The sequence below is a fragment of the Gorilla gorilla genome, chromosome 22, assembly GCF_029281585.2.
Source record: "Gorilla gorilla gorilla isolate KB3781 chromosome 22, NHGRI_mGorGor1-v2.1_pri, whole genome shotgun sequence".
Lineage (NCBI taxonomy): Eukaryota > Metazoa > Chordata > Mammalia > Primates > Hominidae > Gorilla > Gorilla gorilla.
The window spans coordinates 48,473,114-48,489,591 of record NC_073246.2 but is presented as its reverse complement, the minus strand read 5'-3'; the positions used below and the strand labels follow the sequence as shown (position 1 = coordinate 48,489,591).

Genomic DNA, 16,478 nt, shown 5'->3' with positions numbered 1-16,478 from the left:
ATTCTCTGGCTTTGGCTTCTGAAATGTTGGTATCTGTGTGGTCTCTTTGAGTTCATCTTACTTGGAATTTGTTGAGCTACTTGGATGCTTATATTCAGGTCTTTCATCAAATTTAGGAAGTCTTCAGCCATTATTTCTTCAAGTATTCTCTCTCTCCCTCAACCCCGCTTCTGGAACTGCCAACATGAAGGCCAGCACTGTGGCAGGAACCAGGCAAATACTGGAGGTTAGTTATTTCTCTGCCATGTACTCCCCATTGGTTTATGCTGATCATTCCAGTAGAACCACTTTGAAATCAATCAGCTATATTCACAATCTGAAATCAAACACAATAACCAGTTTGCATAAATATAACATCTAAAAAACCATCTGCACCAAAACAGATAGAACCAAAATACAAATAACCCACAAGAAAAAGTAAGAAGTACATGGAGGTTATAATTCTTAATAGAAAGAGACTCCTACATGTCAGTAAGAAAAAACTTGACCATAAGGACTGCCAAATCTGAACAAAATACATCAGATAAGAACTAAAAATGGCCATGAACACGAGGACATATTCAACATGACCAGACACAACACTTATTTGCCTATCAAATTGTTAAAGAGTTATTTTAATCTTGAGCACATGTCCATTGCCAACATTACTTGGTATCTGCAAAGAGGCCTTTTCCATGCTGTCATCCTGCCCCTCTGGAGGGCAGCAGGTACCCAAAGCTTCACACCTGGCGTGAACTCTGACCCACTCACTCTACCTATAAGAACCGAGCCCAAGGCAGTAATTGTAATCATGGCAGTGTAAACATGCATCTGGGCTCACTGCAGTCCTGTTCAAACAACGCTGATGTACGGCAATACAGCAAATACTACATTTACTCATGGCACACTTGTAAAATACAGCCACTGAAACATGTAGAAGAATATATGTAATAGATTTTAAAGTCTATAATTTATTAAGTACAAAAGCAAATTATTTAAAAAAGCACTTGATCCTAATTTTGTAAAAAATTTTTAAAAAGAAAAAAATAAATCCCTGAGAGGGTTTATGTTACATACGAATGCTGCTATTTACTCAGAGGTAGAATTATAAGAAATTTTAACTTTCTTTATACTTTAATGTGCTTTCTAGATTTCATGCTATAAGCATAATTGCTTTTATAGTCAGAAAAAAAAGCAAAATAAGATACAACCTATTCGGGGTAATTTAAAAACCCTTTTCACACATTTCAAAATGCAGAATTACAAAGTCAATAACTTTTATTAACATAATGATATAAAAATTTTAGTGTGATATACAGAATTCCCAGAGTAATTCTAAAACATTTTAATGCACTTCTTAAAATCTTAATTTACAAGACACCTTGTCTTACCACCACTGACCTTTCAATACAAAAAGTTGACAATTTTTGTTTGCTATAAAACTACAACATTAAGATTGGAGTTAGGTAGTTTTTTTTTTTTCTTTCCCTTCCCAGCCATTCTATTGTAAGGAATGTCCGTTAGACTACTTCCCAAACCTCTGTATGTCAACAATAAGTTACATAGATTCTGTACATAATTACAACAGGATTATTAGAATTCCAGTATGTTACAACATACTTTACCACAGTCCAACACCATGGGGAAACAGGGCTACTATGCACAGTGCTATTTGTAGCCAGACAGGAGTAAAACATGAGAGCTGGCCCAGTTAGCCAGGCTCATGTGCAGAGAATTAATAACAGCTTTGTTAGGCACTGATCCAGACTAATTCTGGAAAAACCTGGTTGTTTCTGTGAAGCATGCATGATTCACAAAATTTGCCACCCTCAATACGCCAAAAACCCAACAATTTCATAACATACTCTTCATCAGCTATATAAAAATAATCTATGTCTTAGATTCGTGCTTGACTTCAAATTCTTAGAAGTAACTAAAGGACTTTACATTCTCTGATTTAGGTTCTGTATAATTTTAGATCACTCAGCTTAGTCAAGTTTGAACAAAATAATAAAATGGTTTGGCCAAATTTTATAGGCACACAACTCAAAATGCGAAAAGCAGTGAAGAATGTAACCTTCTCCACCTTCAATACGGGGCAATGCTGTTCCCTGCTCCCCTCAACTGTACTGCCGGTACTCACCAAACAGCACTATGGATATGAAAACCTTAGACTTTACCACAATGCTTCCAAATCTGCTGATTTGGAATAAAAATAATAAATCAGTACACTTCCACGAGAAGAATTAATATTGTAGTGTTAGGAGAACTAGCAATTTAACTAAACAGCATCAAGTTACAAACCAGGAAAGTGATTTAAAACTAAATGCTGGCTTATCTTTCTGAAACAAAGCATCTAAATTTGACAGTCCAAAATGGCACTTATTGAGTGTCCATGACAATATATGCTGACAAGCAGCACACCTCTTTTTTGTTTTTTTAAGACGGCATCTCGCGCTGTCACCCAGGCTGGAGTGCAGTAGCGTGATCTTGGCTCACTGCAAGCTCTGCCTTCTGGGTTCACGCCATTCTCCTGCCTCAGCCTCCCAAGTAGCTGGGACTACAGGCGCCCACCACCACACCCGGCTAATTTTTTGTATTTTTAGTAGAGACGGGGTTTCACCATGTTAGCCAGGATGGTCTCGATCTCCTGACCTCGTGATCTGCTCGCCTCGGCCTCCCAAAGTGCTGGGATTACAGGTGTGAGCCACCGTGGCCAGCCAGCACACCTCTTTCAATAAAGGAACTGGCAGAGGAGGCACTGTGTGTGACCACAGTGCCCTCTGTGAGCAGGGAGGATGGGTCCAGCTTGCTTCCTTTTTCCATCAGCCTCCCTGTGAAACAGAAGTGAGGCAGCTGGTTTGTACTCTGCTATCTTCCCAGAATCAAGTTTCTCCCCGTAAATGGTCTCAAGTTTCTCCCGTAAATTCTATATATGAACTTGTCATTTGAAGTGGGAATAAATAACTGAATTTTAAAAATCAGGAACTATATTTTTAGCCTAAAGAAAGTGCAAACTTGCAGTACAGCAGAGAACAACCTCGGTGCCTGTGATTCCTCACAATGCCCATGCCAGGCCTTTCCTTTCCTTTCCTTGTCTCTCCATCTGTTAAAATACCAGCATCCGTGCTTTTGTAAATGTACTTGGCAGATTCAAAATATTTCTTTAAATAATTCAGGAAGTGCTTTCTAAAAGGAGATGCGGGGACTGTTGAGAGGGATCTGTAAGAGCACAGGAACGGTGAGTCCCGGTGAGTGAGCTCTGCGGTGTCTTCCCACATCACACCTTGGACTGCTGGGGCTCATTCATCTCCGGCACCTGGGCTGGTGTGCTGTGCTCACATGTTGTAGGCCACATAGATGGGGTCCAGCTGGTCAGCCAGGAAGCCATCCCGCAGGTGCATGCGCTGCTTCTCACCCCGAGAGTTGATAGGGATCACCCCTGGGTCCACAATGACCACCACTCCCACGACCAGGTAGTGCTCCTCCAGCACCACGTTGGTCACCAGGGCCACCAGGTCCAGGGCATCCTGCTCTAGCCCATCCAGCTCCACCACCACCACCAGCAGGTTGGTCCAGGTGAATACGGCACTGCAGAGAGAAGACAGACTGGGTCACATGGATACAGGCACAGGTCACAGGGGCCAATGAATGCTTGGGAAAGGGTGGCACAAAGAAGAGTGAAGCCCACCAATGTCACACAGCTATTTAAGGCCATTTACAATCTAAAGATCAGGCCAGATCCATTTTACAGGATGTCTGTTCCAACTAAAGCTTTTACTGAGAATCAGGAGCATTATCTGATGCTGAAAGCTGTACCTGTCCCAACACAAGTTCCCTACAGGTGAAGGAATCAGGAGTCACAACCATGTGAGAAACTCATATTAAAAGTAGAAACACTTCAGGATGAGACCTGTGGAAATCTACATTTCGCCTGTGCATTTGGGGACAATCTCTTAGCTTACAACTTATAAGGAAACGGATAAAAAAACAAGCCAAACCCAAACACAGGCAGCGAGGTGTGCTCTGGCACCATGTTTTGCAGAGTACATCCAGAGGGAGAACCCACAAGAAGTCCTCAGCCCTCTCTGGCAATGCCCGAGGTAGATAGGGCTCGTCTACATGGCACCCAGCTCCACCGCAGACCAGGGTGACAATGCAAGAGGCCTGTGCCCAGGGCCCAGCAGTCCTTGCTCTGCTCCAACCGATGCACAGCACTCATGCCCAGAGGAAGGGCTGGATGGACCATGTGAAGCCGCCCTCCACCTGGGCTCTTACCACTCAGCGATGCTCCTGTGTGCTCGGATGACAGAGGTCTCAATGTCGATGGGGTGGTACCGCATGCCTCTGAGCTCCAGAGTTTCATCCAGAGACCCAACCACATACAGTGCATCGTGCCGCCCTGTGAACAGTGTGTGTTTACACGTGCCCAGAAAGCCGAGGCATGCAGAGTCTGGACACTCGTATCCTCTGAGCCCAAGCAGGGGCTCTCAGGCACAGGGAGGTCTCAACTGAAACATCATGAGGTCGCACACCATGTGCAGAAAGGGGGATGGAGGTCCTGGCAGAGCAGGCTGTTATCTCTGCAGCATGGAACCACCTCAGGAAAGTTACAGCAAGTGTGAGCGTATTATTAAAAATAACTTATCTCTGGGAACGGGACACCATCTATAGGAGCTACCAAAAGTTCTGCCTTATCTGGCCAGCTTGTGGTGGCTGCACAGAGTCCTCTGGACATTGACCACAACCTTGAATGGGTTGTGCATGGGGAAGCCACTGGTAAAGACACAGCGGCAGAGAGACCGGCCTGGCCTCGGGGAGAAGCCTGGTAGCCTTATCACCAACACCGTCCCCCACGCCCTCAGCAGAGGCCAAGGGCCCAAGGACAGTGAGGGGCAGTCATGGAGGGAAAACAGTATTTTCAGAGAAAACCGCTGTCAGAACACCTTCCCCCCACATGGAGCAATACCAGACCACAGCAAGGAGTGAGGTGTGCTAGCAGGTGACTAAGCTCTTGGGGAGCCCAGGTCCTCCCCGCACAGCACTCACGCAGGGCTTCACCACAACCCCTCACCTCCACTGGCATCAGTGAGCTCTGTTCGCCGAAGGAAGCCAAGGTAGCCGGTCCTTGCCCAGATGGTCTGTGTGTCTCCAAAACTCAGCCGGGCACTGAAGTGGTCGGCATGAAGCGCCTCCTCCCCGTAAACTGTGTAGTACCCGGTGGCATTGTGGGGGCTGCTTACCCAGATCTGGTGGGCCCAGAAGACAAGCATGTGATGTGTTACCAACCACCGAGTTCAGATTCTGTCACGAGACATCCACTGGCCAAGAATAATGCTCCAGAAAACACTGAACGAAGTCAGGGCGGATAATATTCATTGTCTCTTATTTTATGAACTAAGTTAAATTACAAGCACAGAAAGCAAACATAACTTTTCTCTCCTTAAATACTGCGTTTCTTCCTTTGACCCAAGAATGTCATCTGTAGGACTCTATCCTACGTGGGTAAGTCGAGAGGGGCAATTCCACCTTCCTCACATCCAACTATTGTTGGTAATAAGAGAGGGCCGGGAGCAACCCACATTCCACAACAGCGACAGGCTGAAGGAATGAGGGTTCTTACAGAGTGGAGAGCGTGCAGCTGCTCAGACTCACAGTAAGACAGAGGCCCTGAAAACAGACGGCACGTCCCGGGGTTAACGTCAGCCCCATGCGTGTGTGTGTGCGTCCACTATCCGTGTTCACGTGTCCACCTGTCTGTTCACGTGTTTGTGTGCACCCGCATATCTACACACGTAAGCATTTTGTGCATCCATGCAGAGACCAAGGAACCAGAGGCCTGTGCCTGCAGGACCAAGTGTCATGGGGCCCTTCTAGAGAGAGTCCGTCCAGAACCCACAGTCAGTTCGACTGGCTCTAAGACGCCCCTGCATGGCAGCGTCTGAAAGAGGAGAAGGGGGTGGCCAATAGGGGCGTTTTCCCTTGAGCATCTGCCACAAGAGGTGGGTCCCCATGCCTGGCTCAGACTCTCCATTTCTTGGGGGCACACCCTTGACTTACAGACCTGGGTTTGTCTGTGCAGGAAGTGGGATGGTTGAGGGGAGGGTCCCTCACACCAGCCACACTCAGGATTGGGACCCAGGACACCTTCCCATCAGGACACGGTAAGACCACCTGAGGGGCCGCACGCTCACACCCTTGTCCCAGTCAGGAGAAGCCGGCTGAGGCTGAGTGATTTCCCTCTGGGCACGGCTTGCTGGAAGCCCCCAGTCTGGCTTCACAGCAGAGCTCACAAATGATGCCTGTGCCCGCCTGGTTTGAAGACATCAATTTGACAGCACATTCCCCAAGAGGATAGGACTAGGAACGTGAGTCCTTATGCTCCCATGACAACAGATCGATCTGCACATTCGGGACATTCGGGACTGCACGTCAAGCTGCCACCACTGCCTGTAAATAATGAGTCATGCCTGTCCCAAATTACAGCAAGATGTACGTGCAATACATGTAGACATTTCAACCCAACAGATTCCTGTATAGCCTCTGTGTTCTCAGGGAGACCCGCACCCTCCACTGTGTCCTCAGGACAAGGGCTCTGAGCTCCCCACACCTCCCAGCTGCAGGTGGAGGCCCTGAACTCTTCTGGTGCAGAGCTCCCTATTGCCAGTTCCCCGTGTCTGTGCTCCTGCCTGGGTGCCAGGGACCACGTGTACGTAGCAGCTGCTGGGTCCTGCACAAGGTAGCTGTTTTCCACACTGCCACTGGTCCCTGTGCAGCTCCTCTCACCTGTCAGTGCCCTCAAACCTAGGGGTTCCCCTCTCTTGGTTAGGTCAACCCAGGGATGAGGCAGTTTGTCCCACAGTACCCCAAAATACTACATATGAACTGGGTCTGGGAGGTACACGGGGGAAGGACCAAATGGCTTCTGGTAGATTCCCAAAGGCAAGTGTTATTCCATAGTTTAGAATTCCAAAATCTGAAGCAAAAAGGGAAGGAAGGTGAAGCTGGTGAGGCTGGAGAGCTCAAGCCCCTCCCATGGGCCCCTGCTCACCTCTCCCAGGTGTGAGTCTCCCAAGGGTCCTTTGGTCTCGGTGTGTGCGATGATGACCTTCACGCCAGGGAGGATCTGGAAGGAGGAGAGCTATGTCCCTTGTTAAAGAAAACATGACACGAGACTCTCTTGATTCAGTGACATTAAAATAACGTCCCTCAGAAGTCGGCCTGCAGGACTGATGTGCTTATGTCAGGTCAGGAAGTTTAGAGGCCGCTCCAAATTTGACTTTGAATTTTGAAAGAAATAAGAGATGTTAATAGAAATAAGCAAAATGACTCCAGTTCCTGAGAAGGGATCCCGTCTTTGGGTGTCAGGAGGGGCAGAGGGTCACTAAGCCTACAAAGACAATCAGCCAGGTGATGCCAGCACACCTGATGGGCATCCATCCAGGGGTGCAGTGACCCTCCTGTGCCCAGCCCTGCAGGAGGCACATGTCTGTCCTAGTTCTTGGCCAGGAACCTGACCATGAGGAAGTTCTTCCTGCCCGTGACTCCGAGTCAGTCCAACCACTGAGCACTGGCTCTGTGCCAATTCAGGACGGCAAGAGGCCACCATCTCTTACCTGGCATCCCAGGCCCGGTCCCAGTGTTCCCTCACTGGGCTCAGGTCAGACCACCTGACTGCACAAGGCCTGGATGCTTGTTCTGTGTCCTCAGCTTCCTCACGTATGAAATGGGGGCAATGACACTGCAGGCTCAGGGCAGGCAAGAGGAGGGGACAAGGGGCCACAGGGAGGTGTGAGCTATGGCTAGCACCAGACCCTCCCCGGCGGAGTGGGACTGTTCTGTTTCCCCAGATGCTGTTGGAGCCTCCATCTCCCTGCATGTCCCAGCTGAGCCCCAAAACCAGAGCTCTTTCCAGGACACAAGCCTATCAGGCCCAAGTGATTGTAACAGCAAAATAGGAAAGAACGTCCAATAAAAGGGGGTGAGCTAAACAATTACAGTGCGGCTGTACATGGCAGGACAGGGAAAAGAGCGACGTGGAGGCCCCATGACCCAGGGAAACCTGCCAAGTTTACACCAAGGATGATGCAGAGCTGTGTGCGATGGCGGCTCACATGTCCCTGTGCTCAGAGAAGGGAGGACGTGCAGCAGCCCACGGCTCCCACAGATGTGCTGTCCACTAAGCTCACCCAACTCCACTCTCGGCTGGTCTACCGCCTAAAGTGACTGTAACAGGGGACATGGGAAGGGAGCTTTTCAAGCCCCTGCACCTGCATGTGAGTTCACTCACTCACGCACTCCTTCTGCTCCCCACACTCAGCCCAGTCCCACCAGCCTCCCTGTAGCTCCCACCTCGAGACCCTCACAGCAGCTGTGCCTTCTGTCCGCAGTCTCACCCCTGCTGCCCTGCAGGAGTCTGTGTCCTGGACATCACATGGCTTGGCAGGGTCCCTCTCTGGACCCCTCTCTGACTCCCCACAGGTGGCTGTGGCCATGGCAGTGAACGGAGTCAGGGTGGCCAAGCTCCTTCTCTTGCCTCTGGGGTTGTGAAGGCACCAGGGCCCCCACAGCCCTCGCTGGATGCGCAGCAGCTGCCCACTCATATCGAGCTCCTTCTCTTGCCTCTGCGGTTGTGAAGGCACCAGGGTCCCCGACTCATATCAAGCCTGGCTTACTCTTCATGCTGCCTTCCTGGGCTGTGTGGCCTTTCCTCCTTCCTTTGAACCCTTCCTGGTTCAGAGGATGCTGTTCTGTGCCTATGTCTGCTGACCTCTTGCAGCATCTCAGTTTTTTCCTGGGAGTCCTCGGGCCATCTTAGGATCCCCCAGATCCCCCACAGGCTCTGGGGGCCTCTTCCCTGCTGACACCCTAAACTAGGGCATGAGATTTTGCCATCTCCAACTTAGGGCCAGGGCCACTCCATTTAACTCTAAATGTGTAGGTGGGCCGGAACCCCCCCTCCATGGCCCTGGCCCCAGAGGCCTGAGGCCTGCCACCCACCCAGTGGGAGTTCTTTATTCCTGCACCTGAAGTTCTCCCTTTCTTGGCTTTGAGCTCAGATGTGTGTTTAAAAACATAACTAATTCTATATACCAGCCGCAAAGGAGGGAAGGAGACTTCTGCAGTAGCCGAGCCCACCCCAACCAGAAGTCGACCTGTGTTCATCAGAGCCGCAGCCCCTAGCACCCTCCACGGGGTGATGCTTCAGACAAAGGTCTCAGACGCGACTCAGAATGCACGCGTCTTGGTTTCCACTACCTTTCCAGACTCCATCAATGGCAGGCTGTGCGGAGAACCCCGTTCTACCAAACGAACCCTAAAAATTAAGGGAAAAATTTCAGTACAAAATTTACTACACAGGTAGTAATGTCTGAAAGGGCAGATCATGATGTTGGAAATGATCACTCTGAGGGTCTGTTGACAACAGTCAGGATGTCAACCTTTCCACAGCACACCTGCCATGAATGGCAGGGACACCCCAACCACGCTGTGGTCCCAAGTGCCGCCACCCACATGCACTCGCCACCCACCCCATGTGCTCACAGCAGCTCACTCTACATTTCGTTTGGGTCCTCCCTGAACCCAGCAAGCCCCTGGCACCCAGTAAGCTAAACCTAGTGTTTACATCAAGCTACAGTGTGGCCATACTTGAGAATCCAGGACTGGGATCTGAGCTTCAAGGCTGGGAGGGGCCCTGATACACATCTGACCACAGACCAGCAAGCACACACTGTATGCACCACCATCGTTTATCAAGATGATACTAAGTCAGATTCTATGACAGCATCAGGTAAGAAACGTTCTTGCCAGTAGATGGATAACTTGTCTTCTATCTGTCCCTATCCCTCTAAAAACCAAATGTCACATGGGTCATCGGGTAAGAAACGTTCTTGCCAGTAGATGGGTTACTTGTCTTCTCTCTGTCCCTGTCCCTCTAAAGAACCAAATGTCACAGGGGCCACTCTTATTCTTCCTGGTTGTGTGACAGATAAAGGGATGTTAACTGCAGCCCTGGGGACACGGGCGCACAGAGATAGACACTGAGCTCCCCTGGGAGGCACGCCTGGAGTGGGGCACACAGCTCTCCTCTTCCTCTTGGTGCAGATGGCCCAATGTAGCCAGCTGTCCTCTCATGTGCCCATCCAGGTGTCCCGGTAGGCCTGACTTGGCCCCACTGTCCTCTAATGCCTGGGTCCCAGGGGTGCATAGTCAGTGCAGACCCGGTCTGCATCGCTTTGCCACTGGGTATCCATGGGGCCTAGGCAGGCTGGGAGCATTACCTGTCATGGCGCAGTGCCCGCATGTCCACGTAGACAGTTGTGGGGTCCGGGCCAGCTGTGCCCTGGAAGGAGAGCAGCAGAGGAACTTCTGTTCAGGGGCCTCACTTACAACTTGTTTCTACAGGCACAGCTGCATGGCAGCTCCTCCCTGGCCCCCGGGGACACCCAAGAAGGTAGCAGCTCTGCTCCCTGCAGTGAGTCTGCCTAGGGGTTCGAGGTCCCCCAGGCAGTCTGATGCTTTCCATCCAAACATCCACAGAGCTTGATAATATTGAGCGAAACACTCAATGACTCTGAAAACACCAAATCATGCCACTTTACATTTCAGTTCCAACAACTTTCTATTCCCACTGGTCTCTTGCTGTGATGAAAACAACATTAGGATTTGAGGGGCATTTCCACCATGCTGTCAGGCAGGGCCTTGCCTCTCACCAACCAGCCTAATTCTATCGGGGACTGCTCGCAGCCGAGACTCACTCAGGTGAGATGGACGGCAGTCTTCACCTTTCTACTCTCTTCCTTTCTGAATCTTACAGTTAACATTAATCCCGACTAAAGGACATTCATTATGTGTCATTTTATTCAATAAGGAACATCAGTTAAATGAGTACTCTGATCAACATCACCCTTAAAGATCCCAGACAACATAACCTATGTCTGCACTGGAATTAAACACCTCTGCACTGGAACTAAACACAGCCCTTCCTCCCAAGGCAATGCTATGAGCATTAACATTTTTTGAAAATAGTTTTACTTTTAAATTTGGTTACAAGGGAGCTTTTGTAATATGTCAAGTAATATCCACTGTGAACAAAGTAAGACAGCAAAAGAAACATGTTTGTCTAGAATTCACGAGAAAGTCACATGAACTCATGGGAGGGGGAAGCACAGAGGCACCAACAAGGTCAAGGTCAAGGTCATACCTGCTCAGCCAGCTTTCCCAGCCTGTTGGGCTGACAGAGGCCAAGGAGGCAGCAGAGTGAGACAGGGAGGAGACAGCCACAGGAAACACACACAGAAGCAGCAGCCACATGAGAAACACAGGGAAAGAGAGAGCAAAACCCACCTCTGTATCTTAAAGAGCAAATGTGAACATCCCATTAACATCATTTCTGCAATCATGTGTGGCATCCATACCCTTCCGACGTCTAGCAAGGAGGCCCCAGGCTTGCAGACGCAGAGCCGCTAACACAAAGGCCAGCACCCACGCTCAGCCACAGCCTACACAGGAAGCGAGCTCACAAAAGGCTCCCGCCCGATCTCCTCTGCTGCGTGACAAGGGTCTGAGGCTTGAGTGGTCAGGGGTCTTTTTGTGGTGAAGAGGGTGTGAGCAGAGCCCCCGCCCTGCCCTGCGTGCACTGCCACTGTGATGGGGAGGCACAAGGCCAAGCAAACACTTTGGAAACAGAGACAGACCTGCACTCAGCCCTGCTCTGGCACGGACAGGTGCCATTCCCTTCCAGCTATTCTTGTACTATGTGGGTGAATAAGGCGTTTGATATGTAGGGTTATCTAAAAAGCCATTTGGTTTTAAGATGTTTTTAGAAAGAAATGAAATTGAGATACTAGTACAAAATCTGGGAAATAGCTGTAGCTATCTGAGGAAGCAATAAACAGAACTGCCGTGAGCTCTTCAATCTCTGAAACTTGGTGCTACCTATTTTTTTTTTTTTTTTTTTTTTTTTTGAGACAGGGTCTTGCTCTGTCGCCCAGGCTGGAGTGCAGTGGTGAGATCCTGGCTCACTGCAACCTCCTCTTGCCAGGTTCAAGCGATTCTTGTGCCTCAACCTCCCAAGTAGCCGGGACAACAGGCGCACACCACAAGCCAGCTAATTTTTGTATTTTTAGTAGAGACGGGGTCTCATCATATTGTCCAGGCTGGTCTCGAATTCCTGACCTCAGGTAATCCGCCTGCCTCGGCCTCCCAAAGTGCTAGGATTACAGGCGTGAGCCACCACTCCTGGCCTGAAACTTGGTGCTTCCTTTTAATAAGACATTTCGTGGTTTCAGAAATGAATTTGAGCCAATACAAATTACCACATTTATTAATGTTTCAATTTAATATTGCTAGATATCTTAAAACAGTAAGTTCAATCTTGCTTTAAGAACTTAGCTGTGTTTTATATCTAACTTAGAGAGTCTTACAGTTACTAGTCACTGTTCAAAAACAATGTGTTTTTTTCCAAATAAGCCTTTCTTCCACTAGAATAGAATATCTTTAAAAATAAAACCCTTGAAGCTACAATGTTACATGGAAATGAAAAATATCAAAGGCTCAGAGAAGGAGAAATAGATCAGGCGGGTACAAAACTGCACATTAACAACTGGGAAACTTGGTCTCCATGCTGCCAACAGCCAGCTTTCGAGAACCGCAGGCCCCAAGCACCTCACCTGGAGGCAGATGGCCACGTTGACCCTGCACCCGAACGTGGTGCTTACGGCGCGGGCTGGCAGGCCCAGGTCCTTGAAGAGCTTGGAGAAGGACTGCGTCAGCGCAATCCTGGGCCGCTCCTCGGCAACCACCATGCACGTGCGCACACATGACAGGTTCACCCCCTTCATCTGCGGGAGGGGTGAGCAGTCAGGCCACAGCCACAGCTCAGTGAGTTGCCAGGGCCCTGGGCACTGTTTTGGGAAATCTCCGGGTGGGCACACAGAGGTGGAGCTGGACACCAACCTCCTCTCCGCAGGCTGTGTCTGTTCCACAGAACCCTAAGTGTGGATGCACTAAAGGATTCCCATCTGACCTGCATCCCACGCCTGCCCTCCCACGCGGCCAGACTTCCACCCCGCTATCTCGCAGGGACCCTGCCCTACTTCCCCACCCTCCTCTCCTGCGGGGTGTGGAGCGGCAGAGACAGGTGGGCCGTGGGAGGACAGATGTGTACATAGGGCCCCTAGTGGGAAAGGGTTTTCTCTACTTCCTCAAACTGCAGGGAGGGGCCTTGGGAGTCTTGTTTTGTTTTGTTGTTTTTAAACTTCCCAGGGCTGTGGTCTGCAGCACACTCAGAAGCCCGGGTCTGGGCACTCACCCTGAGGACACCCGTCTGTGCGCCCAGGCCCTTGGTGCACATCTCCATCACAGAGTAGGAGCAGAAGGTGACGCGGGCCTTGTACTGGCTGACGGCCGACAGCCACAGGGACACGTTGCTCTCCAGCTCCAGCGGGGGCACCAGCACTGATTGGTGTCCCGAGTAGACACTGCGAGAAGGAAGGCTCGTGAGGCTCCGCCCGCCCACCCAGCACCCTGGGCACTCCACTCTTCCCTTCCTCAAGAACACTTCTTTTCCAGCCACAACAGGGGCATGATTCTGTTCTGACGCCAAGTGCGGGGGGGTTTGTTGGAAAACATGCCACAGGGTGAAGGTTGGGGGATGGCAGGCACGGGGTTCTGAGCTCTGCTCCAAACACTTGGAGAGGATCCGGGGACACCACTCCAGAGGCATTCACTTCTCGAGACGGATCACCACTTTCTAGTGTTTGAAGGAATCAAGCAGATTCTTCCCAAGTACTGATAATGGACAGTGTATTTAATGAAAATGTACTTTCACTCAATTTCACACTCAGACTCCAACCCACTTCATCCCCAAACAAACCCACTCACACACGTCTCATCGGCTTCCTGAGCACCCAGAAAAGGTGCCTTAGAAGGCCAAGGTTCCTAAGAGCCACACGAGCTGCTCCCACCTGGCAGGCAGCAGGGGCCCTGCACTCACCTGCACAGACACCACAGGGCAAAACCAAGGCCACAGTAGGGGTCGAGGCAGATGGCGATCTGCCGCGAGGGGTACAGCTCACACTGCAGCTTTATGGAGCGGCATAAGGCGCTTGTGGCCGCGTGCGACATCTTAACAGTAAAATAAAGTTCAAAAAAAAAAAGTGAAATGAAATTCAGGAGGGGAGAGGGTGGATGGCAGTGTCTGCTGTTCACATGGCTAGACCATAGCTCCAAACTACCAAACATCATATTTATTTCCTTAAAAGACGGTTGGCTCAAATCCCCATATAACCTAAATAATACCCAAGAAATGGTACACTAAAAATCTTTGAAACAAAATTTCAGGATACTGAAGTTTTAAAATTTTTTTCTTTTTTTTTTTGAGGCAGAGTCTTGCTCTGTCGCCCAGGCTGGAGTGCAATGGCACAATCTCGGCTCACTGCAACCTCTGCCTCCCGGGTTCAAGCAATTCTCCTGCCTCAGCCTCCTGAGTATCTGGGATTAGAGGCACCTGCCACCATGCCCAGCTAATTTTTTGTATTTTTAGTAGAGACGGGGTTTCACCACGTTGGCCACGATGGTCTCCATCTCTTGATCTTGTGATCCACCCGCCTCGGCCTCCCAAAGTGCTGGGATTACAAGCGTGAGCCACCACGCCCCGCCTGAAAAATTTTAATTGAGCTATTGACTCCCAGCAAGGTAAGAGATTCTTCAAAGCCACCAGTTCCTGTAAGCTAGACAGTCATAAATCAGAAAGTTTAGACATAACCATAATGCATCAGAAAACGCATTACTCTCAGGCTAATCACATTTTAGCGTTTATTGGTATTTAACACAAATCTTAAGAAGCAATATTGTTGCTTTGTGCTTTGCATAAGAAGGACCTGCCAGTTTAAATCTGCATCTGACATCCTTTCTGTCCACTCCTCCTGATTTCTAGGGGCTGAAGCAAACAAGATTTCAGAGGACCTACCTTCACTCCCGCTAATATCCCAGTGGTTGACACGCTGAAGTCCAAGTATGCGAGGACATCGGGGGAGGGGGGCCTGAAAATGCTCGCTACCTTCTTTTTCGGGATGTCATCTGTTAAACAGGAGACACCAGCAACATTAGTGTTCCCGCATGTATTCTGAACACTCTGGGCTTTCACAGGCAAGAGGCGACACATGATTTGTCCTTGGGAGTCCTGCAGAGAGTGAGCTCAGACGGGAGTGGGGCCGTGACGATGCAGCCTGTGTGTGCTCAGGAAAGCGTATTTCCTTCTTCATGGAAACGCTACCCGGTCCCACCAAGACCACACTGAGCCTGTGGGGATGGGGGACGAGGCAGGGCGAAGACGGGAGGCATCACGTCACTGACCAGTAGGAAAGATTAGAGGACTAGGGATTTGCCAAAAGTCACGGAGCCTATGGCAAAGCCCAGATGAGCCGAGTCCCGACCACAGCAAGAATAGCTATGGACGGGCTCTGGGTTCTGCGTGCTTCATCAAGTTCTCGTGGCCCCATAAGCCAGACACCACTGCCTCCCTGGGTGCAACTGGACACAGGCTCAGCAGGGCAGGCACCACTCCCCTTGAGGCAAGCCCGTGAGGCTTTGGGGCCCTGGCCAGCTGTTTGGCTCTGAGCCTGCCCTCCCCTACACCAGCTGCCCTGGCCCAGCCCCATCCAGCCCAGGCTGAGACAGGTCCACGGCAGAGGGGAGCCAGGGGGGTTTCTGACCCTCACCCTGTTGGCCCGCAGCATTTCATGGGGCATGACAGCATTGACCAATGATGGGGACAGGGATGCTGGAGTGGCGGCATGCAGTGGGAGCTGTGTCCTCAAAGCGTTTGCAGAAAGCCTCAGAGAGCTGCCAGCCCCCATGCCAGTAGGAGGCGGATGAGAGGGCAAGGCTGTGCTCCACACCATTTGGGACTGGGTGCGACTGCTGTGGGCTGAGTGGAGCGTGGGTTTACACATGGGACAGGGACCCCTACTCCCCACCAGGGCCTGGGGCACCCCCTGCTGTCAGCCAGGCTCCTGCCAGGACTGCTCTTGCCTCACGTGTGTTTTTGGACGGCAGCCAGGCCACACCACACCTACAACAAAGAAAGGAAAAGGGACTGGTCCTGGGCAGTGCGAGGACACGCACCTGTGTCTAGGATGGTGGGCCAGGTCCTGATGTCCACGGCAGCAGCAGCCTCCTTGGACCTGAGCAGCCGTGTGACAGCCTGCGTGGTGAGGACGCATGCAGACTTGCTGACCTGCATGGCGAGGGGCCAAGGGTGGGTGGGCGGGGCCTCTCAAGCTGCCCAGAAAAGGGGGCAGCGGAGGGCAGCCTTGCAGCCTCCCACTCACAGACTCTGACCCGCGGGCCAGGTAGGCGCACCTCCACGATCATCTTGACGGTGGGCAGTGTGGTGCCGAGGTTCTGAGGGTGCGGGGGCCGCACGGTGACAGGCACGCAGCCACAGTACAAGCAGCCATAGAACGCGGCAATGAGGTCCACCCCTGTGGAGACAA

The 16,478-nt window shown here is 50.6% G+C and overlaps 1 protein-coding gene across 9 annotated transcripts in view; it reads right to left on the bottom strand.

Annotated features, from left to right (window-relative positions):
- Positions 1-1,239: 1,239 nt before the first annotated feature.
- The window catches only part of DIP2A (disco interacting protein 2 homolog A), a 116,777-nt gene continuing 101,538 nt past the window's right edge, over positions 1,240-16,478 (bottom strand). For 5 of the 9 annotated variants that reach the window (XM_019017759.3, XM_063702561.1, XM_063702559.1 and 2 more), the window contains 13 exons: positions 16,345-16,466; positions 16,108-16,219; positions 14,951-15,060; positions 13,976-14,106; positions 13,292-13,460; positions 12,651-12,821; positions 11,183-11,212; positions 10,260-10,321; positions 9,238-9,295; positions 7,031-7,105; positions 5,054-5,228; positions 4,258-4,381; positions 1,240-3,570 (listed from right to left, as the gene is read on the bottom strand). In XM_019017759.3, the coding sequence (XP_018873304.1) occupies positions 3,318-3,570; positions 4,258-4,381; positions 5,054-5,228; positions 7,031-7,105; positions 9,238-9,295; positions 10,260-10,321; positions 11,183-11,212; positions 12,651-12,821; positions 13,292-13,460; positions 13,976-14,106; positions 14,951-15,060; positions 16,108-16,219; positions 16,345-16,466 (1,592 nt within the window). In that variant the 3' untranslated portion in view covers positions 1,240-3,317. The remainder of the gene's footprint in view (positions 3,571-4,257; positions 4,382-5,053; positions 5,229-7,030; positions 7,106-9,237; positions 9,296-10,259; positions 10,322-11,182; positions 11,213-12,650; positions 12,822-13,291; positions 13,461-13,975; positions 14,107-14,950; positions 15,061-16,107; positions 16,220-16,344; positions 16,467-16,478) is intronic. The other 4 variants (XM_019017760.4, XM_063702560.1, XM_063702558.1 and 1 more) reach the window with 1 other exon arrangement.